The 13,413-nt window shown below is 36.8% G+C and overlaps 1 protein-coding gene across 27 annotated transcripts in view; it reads left to right on the top strand.

The window, feature by feature from the left end:
- DLG2 (discs large MAGUK scaffold protein 2) overlaps positions 1–13,413 on the top strand; it is a 994,028-nt gene that overhangs the window by 502,737 nt on the left and 477,878 nt on the right. Inside the window, exon 1 of one of the 27 annotated variants that reach the window (XM_048940058.1) lies at positions 182–631. The exons of 25 other annotated variants lie outside the window; for them this stretch is intronic. In XM_048940058.1, coding sequence (XP_048796015.1) covers positions 554–631 — 78 coding nt within the window. In that variant the 5' untranslated portion in view covers positions 182–553. Of the gene's footprint in view, positions 1–181; positions 632–13,413 lie in introns of those variants that run through there. One more of the 27 variants, XM_048940067.1, reaches the window with a different exon arrangement.

The raw sequence follows: 13,413 nt of genomic DNA, 5'->3' as shown, positions 1-13,413 counted from the left end.
CACTCCTGCACCCCTTTCTTTCCTGCAGTGCTGTGTGCCTCAGATTGGAAGTGCTGCCGCTTCTGTTGCAAAGCAGAGAGAAGCAAGGAGTTAAATTTCAGAACAGGAGAAGAGGAGGTGAGCTGTCTGCTACAGTAGTTTACTGCAGCTTCCTCTCATACTGACACATATGTAGTTTGTGGTGACAGTGCTAAAGAACTGCAGACAGGCACTTAGCAGACTGGATGTGAGCTGGATGCAAAGATGCCTCACCCCGGCCTTCCTGCTGTCAGTATGTAAATACACCTGCAGGCTGGCCACGCTGGGGTGGGCTTTTTGGTTTTTGTTGGTTTGTTGTTTTTTTTTTTTCTCAAGGCAGCATGAGCGGATCTGACACAGCAGCAGCGTAGTTGGGAGATCTGAGCCAGCGTCAGACTTGCATCTCAGCTGCGGTGGAAGTTTTTTGGGTGCTGGATTTTGGGGTGGCTTTTTTTTTGTTTGTTTGTTTGTTTTTAATTATTTTTGTCCGTGCGTGTCTGTGCTGCGCATTCAGACTGAAATCTTCATCACTACAATGTTTGCCTCTATCTGGTATGCCAAGAAGCTGGGACGCAGGTTTGTGCATAACGCCAGGAAAGCAAAAGCAGAGAAGGTATGTTCCTAGTGGGAATATAAAGCCTTATGTCTCCTGCAGGCTGCCTGCTGGCATCCTGTTGTGTATCTGCTCAGTTTTTTAATACCCTGAAAATCCATCTATTGCTATTCATGATTTCATGCAAGAATCCTTCACTACTTTGCATATTAGTTACTAAATGCTGAGGAAAAATCCTTTCAAAAGTCTTTATGCTCTTTTTTTCATTTCTTTTTTTTTCTGCAAGATAAACAGCTGTAAATCTGCTGTGCTGTGTGTTAAAGGAGCACTCCAGTGAACTTGTTGCTGTGCTGCATTATTTTTACTAGTCTGATATTAGGCTCTTTAAACAACCATTGATTGTTTCTTGCTCTTATGTATTCTTTCCTAGCAAGGGACCAATGAGAATGTAATAACGTGTGAAGCGTTTATAATGCTTGGGAATTTGGTTTTGTGATACTTGTTGAAACTGTGCTGCAGCATGGATCCCTTTCATTTAAAAAGATATTGGCATGTAAAAATGGCCAGTGCTATCCTTCACTGTTTTATTGCTCATAAACCATAACTGGGTTTAACCAGGTGTTTTCTGGGAGCCCTCCTAGGTGAGATCCCTCTGCCTCACTTCTGCCTGAACAAAACTTAAAGTGCTTTAGCATTTACAGTAGTGATAATTGGAGGATGTGGAGGCTGTTGCTTTTGTTCTAAGAGTAGGCAGTGTTTAGTTAACAGTGCATTCCAGTTTAGTCCAAATTAACAGACAAACCACTTTCCAAATGGGACTTATTTCTCTTTTATGAAACTCGGTTTCAGGTTGGGTGAGAAAACTTAAATGCGATGTTATAAAGTTGCCTCATTAGTATGATAATGATGGCTTTCTCTTCTCCTCACTGTCTTTGATGTAGCCAAAGAATTTATAAATGGGTTGCGTTGTTATGTCTTTGATATATCTTATGCTATGTAATGCAGTCACCGAACCAGTGAGTAATTATCCATTGCCAGAATTCATCTGTAGCTGGAAAAGCTCTTTACATAGAGGAAATTATTTAGCAAAAATACGTTTTTATATTTATGGCTGAGGAAGGGGAAATAAACGGGCATCTGCTTTTTCTGCAAAATATTCCTAGCGTTTAAATAGGTGCTTTATGGCAATTCTGAAATTTAAACATCCAAGCCATTGGGAAGTTATCCAAGCAACAGTGGTTCATACATTCTGCACCGTGTGCATAAAAGAAATTAAAAATTCAGTTGGCTCTATGTGGGACTGTCAAGCTTTCTTTGTTAAGCATACTTTGACAAAAAGGGCAATCATGTAAGCTCTCCTGTTGTTTGGATGTTGCTGTGGGAGGAAGAAAAGTTGCAGGCTGGATCTTCCTTAGTCCAGAGGGGCTCCCTCCAGAGGAACGTTTGCTGTCAGGCTTCCTCCAGGATGGCGGAGGCAGGATGAGTGGGCACGTCCCACCCTGGCACACTGGGGCTCACTCAGTAGCTCTAAAAAGAGATTTATGTTTAAAGCATATCTGCATATGGACTATTCCAAACACCTTGCAAAATTATATATGACAGCGACAGAATATTCACCTGAAATAGAGTCTTCAAGAATGCTTTACAAATTTTCTCTTTTCCTTTCCCTTTTAAGGTATTTGCAAATATTTCTTTATAAATCTGTCATTTTACTACTTATTCAGCTCTGTAGGACTTTCAAAATAATTGAGAAAGCTCAGGTCAGTGCTGTTGAAGCTCTGAAGCCATACCTCAGAATTTTTAGAGAAAAGTTTTTTTCCGAACATTTCTTGAGCATGCTATTTGCATGCTTGCAATGAAATTTTATTTTTCTCATAAGAGAGTAAGTATACAAGAAAACATCTTCTAAGCTGATTGCTTATAGTCTGATAGCAAAAATAAAATTTCTTTCCTGGAGCTTTACTCCATAGCCAGGTCTCAATTTTCCCAATTTAATTGCTTTTCTTTCTTTTTATTTTCCCATGAATCAATGGTGTACTCCAGCAAAGACAGAAAACCCCATTCCTAGCAGGGTGCTATTGCAATAAGTGCTATTGATGACTGGAAGCTGATCAGCACTGACATCTTTGATATAAGACCTTGGTAACGGGAAAGTACAGATATGAAAATGACTGTCAACAAGTAAATTAAAAGTAACACAACTGCATAGCTTTTTCTGGTTTTTGCTTGTTTGTTTGTTGTATAATTGTTGGGTAATTGAATTATTATGCAGTTTTATCTTTTCTTTCTGGAAGAATAATTAGCTTTCCTCTGTGTGCATGATTTGAATTAAACATTGTTTTCTTAATGCGTTTTTGCAGATAATATAATGCAATAATTTCTGATGGCCTGTATGCACAGAGATCCTTGCTGTTAAAATCTTTGTAGTAGATAATCAGGAGAGTGACAGATTTTCCATTACGTTTAGCTTCTTTAGACAAGAACAAGCCAAGAATTTTTAAACAAGCACTCTAAGACATAGAAAATTTATGGGAGCCTATCTGTTTTCTTAGGACCAGAATAAAAATTGAGGAGTGGAGAGGGTAAGAAGGTTATAGAATGAACTTGTGCTCACAAACTTATGCACGGCCTGACAGAGAAAGAGGAGGTGAACTTGTGTTTCCAAGAAGTGAAATAGAACATGCGGTGGCGGGAGGTGCACACAAACATGACTGTGTGGTGCTCTTGTCAGGTGCTCCATGCATGCACCAGGATGTGTGGTTATGGCACCATGAATGGATTATAAGATCATAGAATGATTTGAGTTGGAAGGGACCTTTGAAGTTGATCTAATACAACTCCTCTGCAATGAGTGGGGACATCTACAGCTAGATCAAGCTAGCTGTATCTCCAGAGCTACCCATCGCAAGCTGGACCTCCCACCTCCTCATTGCTTCTTACCTCCCTACAATTGAATACAGCGGTCCTCATTCTGGGAGAGCTGAAGTACTGGTAGCTCCCCAACTCAGTGGAAGATGCTTCCGGGTTCTGTGAGATCCTTGAAGCCTGAGGAATTGGCCTGTGCTGCTATTTTCAGCAGCAAAGCAGCAAAGAACTGGGAGGTCATAGAGAAGGGGTGGATCTTGTTCTTAATACGACCTGCAGTAACTTTTCTCATGTCCTTAACCAGTAACTTCTTGAGTGTTAGCACTGCTGCTCCTGCATTTCCAGTTCTTGCATCCCCTTCAGCCTGATTTTTAGGCTGTGGGCCGTAAGACAGTCCCTGTGGCAGGGCAGTATCTCTTTGATTTTCCCAGAAAAGTTAAGGGTGTTCTGGTAGATGTTAGACACTGAAAACCCTAACATGAACTCTTACAGTAAGAATTGCATGTAGGGTTAAAATTTCATCTGAAGAGCAGAGAAAACGTGGGAAGAACTGGATGAATGGCAGTCTTAAGTGTTCTAACCATGATGTTAATGGTTCTTTTGTGATAGGTGGTGTGCACCAGTATTTCTATTCAAGGCATGTTTTCATGGTATTCTGAAAAGCCTCATTTTAATTCAGAAATGGAACAAAAGATTCCTACAGTGTGTGCTTGCAGCCTTGAAGGCCAACTTACCCCGGGATTATCTTTGATGCTTACCCTGCATCAAAAGTGAGGTGGCAGAAGTGTAAGAGACTTGATTGCTTTCCTCTACTTTGCCTCTGTGAGGGCCCATCTGCAGTACTGCATCCTGGCAGTACAGGAAGGACATGGAGCTATTGGAGGTGGTCCAGAGGAGGGCCATGAAGATGATCAGAGGGTTGGAGCACCTCTACTACAAATGAAGGCTGAGGGACTTGGGTTTGTTAAGCCTGGAGAAGTCTCTGAGCAGATCTCATTACAGCCTCCCAGTAGTTAAAGGGAGTATATAAACAGGAGGGGCACCAACACAGGCAGATGGTTACAGGACAAGCGAGAACAGTTTTAAATAAAAGTGGGAAGATTTCTATTAGATATTAGAAGGGATTCTTTTTTACTCATAGTAAGGCAGTGGAACAGAGATGTTGCCCAGAGATCCTGTGGAGGCCACGTTGGATGGGGTGTTGGGCAGCCAGATCTAGTGTGTGGCAACACTACGCACAGTTGGGGATTGGATCTGGACAGTCTTTAATGTCCTTTCCAACCCAACCATTCTCTGATTCTATGATTTCAAAAATTTTGGAAACTGAACCCTCTGCCTCTAAACCATTCATAGCTGAAGCATCACATGTCTTTAAGTAAAATCAGATATTGCCTTTTAATTGTTCTTAATATTTTTGGTTTACCATAGAAGACTCAAGTGCAAAAGTTCCTTATACTTCATTGTATTTATTAGTCTGGGTTATAAATTACTTGTGTTATATATTGCATTTATCTACAATTTCTGCCTCAGTGTGGTTGTATTGGCTTGACTGCTAATGTTACTCTTTCCCTCAAGCAGCAAGATAGTGTGCAGGATGCCAATAATATTGCCTGAGACCAACTCAACTCTTTTCAAGACAGCTCTGCTCTTGTGTGTTTTATTAAAGTTTTTAGGATGCTTTGAGGTTGTTGCATGAAAGGAGTATTGTTATGAAAGTAAACGTGATCATTTAAACGTAAGAACTTGAATAACTTAAGGCAAAGATTGATGTCTTGAATTTTTCTCATTAAACCACAATCAAGAAAAAATCAAGAGATGTTAACTGCATGCAGTTATGCTATAAAAATAAGTACTCTAAATGATTGGAAGAGGAACAGAAATGTAACAGAGCAATTAATCATGTTGATCTGAGAGGGTGAGCTAAAGAACTGTGAAATACTTTCTGATAATTCTTCCTAATATGGATAGATTTTGAGTTTCAATGTTCAATATTAAAAGTGGGGATTTTTATTTTTTTATTTATTTATTTATTTTGCCAGAGTTACCCTATTACTCAATTTCATTAGGAAAGACTAACACTGAGTTTTTGATTTGTTTGAAAGTGGAATATGTTTGAATCATGAGACCCAAATTATAAATGGCATCATAATTGGTCCTATTGTTGAGTTTTTACATCTGAAGAGGAAAATCACTTTAAAAGGAAGTCCTGATGCAATAACTCATAGCAGCAGAAAAACAGCATCCATAAAAAGTGTTTAGATGACAATTGACTTTCACCCCTTATTTTACAGAATAGCATTATTGGAAATCTTTTTCTCGTTTTAGGTACCAAAATGCCTTCATGGTGATAGCAGTACTAAGAATTGGTGTCCTGTATTTGAAAATATGCATTTTTCCCCCAGAAATCTTAGTTTATTATTGTAGTTTAAACTCATTTATTCTATTTATAATTCAAGACAGAAGCTGTTTATCTTTTAAAAATAAATGTGTGCATAATGATACAAGTAGTGTGTGGTTTCTGAACTGTTGATAAAGCTGTTGATAAAACTAAAGATTACCCATAAGCAACATGCACAAACTAAACCATATCACTGCAAATGAGTAGTTTTAGATATAATGTGGTGCATACTAGGTAGGAGAATGTAGCCCAGAAGGTGTTTTTTTAATGTGGGTTCTGTTTTAGTGTCATTTTGGGTAAATGGAGTATCCCTGGTAGAATGGCAACCTACAAATATTTGCAAAAAGGCAGGAAAATTTGCCTTAGTAAATTAATAAAACTGGGATGATGCATAACAAAATAATATTATCTGTAAATGCTGACATATTTCATCATTTTTCTGATGGTGTTCTGGCAATAGTGGAAATTAACTCTTCATGTTATGATGACACTTAATACCCAGATCATTCTCATATCTCTATTCTAATACAGCTAATTGCAGAGTAGGCTTTTCTAAGCTGTGTATGCTTTTTCATTTTGATTTTGCTTTCAAGAAGCTGCCTCCCAATCTAGTTTGAAAGACAGATAAGAAGTTTACTTGAACCAGTAATTATTCACAAAAAAGAACAGAAAATTATTAAGAAATCATAGAGTATTAGATAAACACATTTTTCATTACATTATATATATATTTAATTCCAAACAAAGCAAACACTACTCTCTTTGCTTCAGTATTTTCATGCATACTGTATGGACTTTAGACTTCTTCATAAGTGCTCTCTTTCAAACTGGAGCTCACTACATTATTTCAAGTCCACTGGGGTTACGATGAAGTGATAAAGCTTGTAGGACTTGTTATTGCCTTGGCTAAAGGTGAAATGACTGCTCCGCTATGGGACATCTCACATAGCTGCCAAGCTATAAGGGCAGGTGGACAGTTTTACTTGCATTTGGGCCAAGAAGGGCTCGTGCTGATCAGATTCAGTGAGATGACAACAGTTTGTCACTTATTTGTAGAACTACCAGGCTTATGCCAGGCCACTGGAAGAATCTTTTCAAATGGAGTTTATAAGTGCTCTGTTTTAAAACTTCATGGAAAGATCTTTTCCTTTTACACATAACTGAGAGAGGAAAAAAATATGTGAAGTTTTTTTTTTTTTTTTTTTTTTTTTTCTGGAGCTCTTTTGCTTTAACATAGTTGGAATTCTAAGGCATTTTCTTATGTTTTTATTTAATCCAGCACCATATAGCTACTCAACTCTTCTTTCCCCTTTTTTCCTTATTTGCAGTTGGTTATGATCCCATGTGCACCGTGATTCATATATAGCTCTAGGGATAAGCTGCTTAAGTGGAGATTTATTATGCTTATAATTCGCTTCCACCTTACAATCAGCATAATAATAATAAATAAATTCAACTAATCTTACAAAAATGCAAGAGTGATATTTTAAAACAAGATACTGATGAATAATAAACTACTAAAGTTAATCCTTTACAATCTTTTTTTTTTTTTTTCCTCTGTGAGGGATTTTGCTCTTGTGTTGCTTGACTGTTCCATCTTTGTGAGCCCAACACCTGCTGTAACTATTGAGTAATAATAGGGTTATTGTTTAAATTACCTTATGTTGATGGAAGAAGTAGCTCTTAATCAGCTATAGGTGAACTGTTTGGAAAGAACAGAATATCTCTACTCTTCCTCTCCAATTTAATCTCAGAGAACACAATTAATCGTAGCTGGCTGCCATGCAGTGATGATGCCTCTTTTTTTCCCCATGTGGTGCCATTCTGGCGTGCACATGCTGTCAGGTACAGCACAGCCTTTCATCTCTTATCCAGGGGTCTCCATGGCATGTCACATAAAGCAGCTTTTCTTTTCCACATTTAGCCAGTGCAGAGATCATCTTAGAAATGGGGTGAGTAACTTTTCTGGTTAAATTATCTCATTTACTTAAAACCAAGATGGACACGAAGATGTTCAGAAAACAATTGCCATGACAATGGTTGCATTAATTGCTGCTCTGAGTTCTCATGCTGTGACTCAGATGGAATCAGTTTGGATCTGTTCTAATAAATAAGTGCTTTTATTATCATAGGCCACAAGCTCCTGTTTTCTTCAGAGAAAAATGAGAATATGCCTGTCTCTCTTTCTTATTTTCATTATTAAATAATCTCAATATATTGTTTCCACATTTTTTAAAATTAAAAAAAAAAAAAAAGAGAGAGAGAGAAAGAGAGAAAAGCAGTATATTTATTGTACTTATAACTTTACTTGGACTTTCCACTCTTGGTCTACGCAGTATATCATATTGTGTTAAATCCCAGCGTGCAGCACTGTGAACATCATATTTAATTCATAAGATGCTCATTATTTCATTGTAATTGTTTTGTTTCTTTGCATTCCTATGCTATGTTCAAGTACATTTTGAAAATGGGTTCATATGATGTGCAAGTATGGTGCGTTTTTCTGGCATTATTTACCTCTCTGTCCTGCATATGCAATTCAAATCAGCATAATAAAATGTGTTAGATTTGCGTTCTGGCCTGCATTTGGCATCACTCACTGTGTTTGCAAATAGAGATCAGCCTGAAACTCTGACAAGATACAATCTGTCCTTTGGCATCGTTGTCCCTGGAGAAAACTGGGAGATGAGAATTCTCTTTTAGTTCCTATGGTAAATCATCAAACTATACTTTTAGTGTACTGTATAAGACAATACAACTGGTATGTACAGAACTTGCTGCAAGTGGAAGGCATCCTACCAAAAAGATGGTATATGCATCTATATGTATTTTAATGGTGCTGATTTTTTCTCTGCTGATGTGTGTCAGAGAAGACTTAGTGAGGAACATGCAGTTATAGATTTAATCTATGTTAACAACTTCAAATAAGAAATTTTAGCCAATCCCTTGATTCTTTCATAGGTGCAATTGATAGGCTTTACTACCAGGCAGGAGACTCAAATGTTGTGTGAAGCACTTGCAAACCTTTATGAAGACTGAAGCTTTCTTTTTAACAATGTCTTTCGTATACCCCACAAAACAGTAAAACAAGGTTCCCCATTTGTCATCGCTATATACGCACATTGCAGGTCTATTCAGAAATGACAGCCTTTAGATGTAAAAGTGTATGAACCTACACAGCTTCCACAGCTTCTAGCTGTTTTAAGATGATGCCAGCACCATTCTGAGTGACTCATACAGCTCTCCTATTAGATTAATCAATTAATTAATCTTAGCCAGTGTTAACTAATCTGAGGCTATCATCTGCCTTTCCTGAAGCTCAGTAGAGCAATCAATAACTGTCATTATTAAACCAGAATTGGATTTCAAAAGTAAACTTTGCACGAAAATTGTATTTTAGTTCTAGACTAGAAATCTTCCATTTATTTGCCTCTCTTTCATAGGGTCATTCTTCCCTATGTCATGCAGCAGTATTTAAGCCAGCCATGGATTAATAGCTGTGATACTGCTTATCTCTTAAAAGTTTGCTTGGGAAATTGTTACTTTGATAAGCAAGGTCATAACTTATTCACCACATTATGTTGTTAATGTGTAATAAGAGGCCCACAACATCTGTGTACTTTATTCAATTTAAGTCTTGATCATATATATCATTCTATTTTATACAGTTGTGAAATATTCTTTAGGCTTGAGGCATAAGGAAGGTGTAGGAAAATGGGAATAATCATATATTTAATATTTTATTGTTGCCCTATAAAAATGCTTTGCAGTAAAGCCAATACAACTGTCTTCTAACCCACTCTCTAAGGGATCAGTATATTTCTACTTATTTCCTAAATGTGTATTGTTTTCCAGTCAACTATGAGATACATACATTTAATTTTGATTATCTTAGCAGAAAACTTTCATAAAGATTTTAAGTGGATTGTTTTTGAATGGAACATTCTCCATCTCTGTGAGGTAACAAAGGGTCAGGAAATTCTATATTAGCAAAAACAGCTTGGCAGTTAAGAAGTATCAATTTACTGTTTTGAAATAGCTTTTCAGGATTAAGTGAAACTGATCCTATTTGCTTCTGTTTGTTTTCAGGACTATTCTTATAGACTGTTCATGGTTTTGTTTGGTGTAATGTTCTATTGAATGAACCTTCACCTTGAAATAGGACACGCTGTTACTGTTTGTAACTTCCTCCAGTCTACCTTTTCCATTTTTCACATTTGCCTTCACATATAAGGGTAAAAAAGTCACTGACTCCCTTGTCTGAGACTCTTGTTACTTGACTTAGACAATAGCAAAATAATATTTAAGAATGTTTTTCTTTATTTTTTGTCTTTACAGAATTCACTGTAGTCCCTCTTGCCTTACGTTGAACAACATCTGAAACATTCAGATACAGTTATTGGGTTGCTCTGAAAATAATGCCTCCTACATGTGTTCATGGAAACTCCAACACATACAGAGAGAACAATAACTCTATTTGATAGAGTAAATTCTCAGCTAAGAGCTCTTTTTCAACATAGTTACTACCATTAGAACTGCATTTTCACCAGCGTTAAACAAGGGCTACATGTTGTGCATGTAAAAATCTGTGCAACCAGAGGTGAACCACACTCACTGCTGCTGGAAAGCACCATCCGCTGCCTCACTGTGCTGACATGCAGTTTTTTGTCTCCATACATGTTCAGCAAGTATCAATGAATGTCAGTGAGTACAATTTTTTCTGTGGGGAGGAATTCAATGATACACCTTTGTTTCATCCTCACTTCCATGTCAGATGTCGTTTGTCAGACCACCTCTCTGCTGCCATCTGTCACACAGCAGCAAAATGTAATGGAATACTGGAGGGAAGGTTCAACCTCTACTACTATACCACCAGCATCTACCTCTGACACTGTGGGCCAGTGTCATAAAATATGAGGCATTATTTTTGGATCAGCCCTCACACTGATCTAGGAATATCTTGTTTGAAAGCTCCTCTCAAGTAAACATGCTGGGTATCATCATTTTCTAGCCATATTCAACACTGAGACAGCCTTATAAAAGGTCCACATGCAATTTCTTCCTGTTGAGCAATTTCATACAGATCTGTATGCATAAATCTATTATAAGAAAAACAAAACAACAAAAAACAATTAAAAAAAAAAACCTTCATCTGGGAGATTTTGAAAATTTTTATTTCAAATCTGAAACAAAGAATTACACATATGCATGTTAGTTATTTAAAACACTGTTATTCTAATAAGAGATAGTAACGTTGGTAATAAAGGCATTAAATCAGAAACATCATATTGAAGATAGAAAAAAAATAACCTGCTGGAAATATTACAATATACTATTCCTCCAGCTTTTATTTCAGTTGGCATATGAAGTGAATTATCTTTCTAATTAATTTAAAATGGCATTTAGAACTTCTTTCCGTTGAAAATACTGTGGGGAACAGACCTATCTCTAAATGGCAAACTGGAAAGCAGCATACATGATTCTTCACTTAGCTGATAAGGGAAAGTCTACAAAAGAGAGGATGTTTACTAATGCTTGTTTTAGAAACTTACTGATGCTGTGCAAAATGCAGTTAAAGACTTCTATCATTAAAAAGATTGTTTAATTTCAAAAATCACACCTTTAGCATTGCCACCCTTTCTAATTAAATATTTACTTGTGTAGTAAATTAGGCATGTCATGATCTCTGCAAACTAGCTCTCCGTTTACTGCCGCATAAATGTTTTACAAGCTGCTGTATCGTTTCTAATAAATTAATAATGAAGATTTAGATTTTAACTGATTAATAATCTAATTTTGTATTTAGAATCTAATTTAGGTCTAGAGACAAAATTGAAGTAAATATCTTTGGCAGTGATCCCAATTCTCTGACAAAGTCACCAAGTGATAAGGAAAAAAATAAATCAAGATAAAGGAAGTGGTTGGAACATTTAGGAGAATGAATGTTACCCTATGAAAACAAAATATGCTCTACACATGACTTCTACTGTCATATGGTCAATGGTCAGTGCAGATTTTCTACAGGAAACTGCTGAGAGTCCATTAAACAATGTATGAATTTAACTAAACAGAGAAGTAATTGGATTAAGTGTTGCTATTTATGCCACGAAGCTTAATGCTGGTATTTTGAAATGTCATAAACTTTCTGGAAAATTACATCTACTTCTGGTGCCCATAAAACAATACTAACAAATGGTTTGTGAAACAACCAAAAACAGATTGTGAAGTGGTCTAAGGTGGGATAGAAAAAAATTAGCAAAAGGAGGGTTCAGAATAGCTGTGCTGGCACAATTAGATACTGCAAAAATACAGAGATAAGCTTTTTAAGACTTTGTCAGAGTTCTAAAAAGGGTTGACATGGTGGAGGCTGACCAAATTTGATATTAGAATAAGGTACAGCATGCAGAGGAAGGAAAATTAACCACCAGAAGAATGGAAAGCTGGAGCACATCTTCCTTCTAAAACCTGAAGGCTTAAAGGTTGGGCCTGTGCTTTTATGGGGTCTGTGAGCTTCTTGTGTGATGCCTACTCTAACACTGAATGAGGTGAACAGCTCTCTTTTTGTCTTATATGGCAATATCTTCAACATTTACTTCTCAGACTTGTGGTAGGGATGAAGTCAATGTTTCACAGTTTCATCAGTCCTGATACTGAGATGAAATTCTACACTAAGTAGAATTAGAAAATTTACTGGACATTTTAATCCTTATATCTACCACTATTACCTCCACACTTCTGAGCAACCTTTATAATCTCACGTCAGTAGTCCACTTCTGCTTCTAGTAAATAGAATTTTATCCCAAACATAGAAAGAGTTCAGTTTAATTTGGGGTGTGAGCATGAAACACAGAATGGAATCATAGAATGGCCTGGGTTGAAAAGGACCATAATGATCATCTTGTTTAAACTCCCATGCCATGTGCAGGGTTTGTGTTTAGGAGGATTTCTCTGATAGCCATTTTTTTGCTATTTTTGCATTAGAACATAATTTAAAGTCAAAATGTGGTGCTTTGCAGTGTTCCAGTAAGAGTGGCTTGAATGGAAATACCATGGTTTATCAAGGATCAGGACCTGCCCTATTGTGTCTCTCTGTCTGTGTAGTACTCTGTGTAGTAATAGGTCTGATTTGTTGAGTGGAGAGATGATTATTGTAATTGACGTAATTAACTTTTCTTGTGATTATCTTAGACTTGAGAATGTATTTTGCTCTTTCCCAATTATGGTTGTTTCTTTGATAGAACTAAGCATGCTGTGTGTAATAATGAAGGTGGTTTGGGAAGGACTTAATGTATATAATTGGAATCTAAGATGAGGTAGTCTTCTATCAGCAGGGGGGCAGGAGAGCTGGTCTGTATAATTGAAGTACAGCGTAATGGGATTACCTACAATTTTTAAACATTACTTTCATTAAGGAAAATAATAAGCATATTTATTAAATATAGTCTTTGCTTGGGACAATATTTGTTATTATGAAAAAGCTTTTGCAATTAAGCTTGGGTATAAAAAATTGAACATACTTCATCAGTTTCTGGAAAATGCTTTTGTGCATAAAATTTCACTAAAATAAAAGAGCTTTCAC

Source organism: Lagopus muta, chromosome 1 (assembly GCF_023343835.1).
Source record: "Lagopus muta isolate bLagMut1 chromosome 1, bLagMut1 primary, whole genome shotgun sequence".
Lineage (NCBI taxonomy): Eukaryota > Metazoa > Chordata > Aves > Galliformes > Phasianidae > Lagopus > Lagopus muta.
The sequence above is the reverse complement of the archived record's forward strand: the minus strand, read 5'-3'. Positions and strand labels throughout refer to the sequence as shown.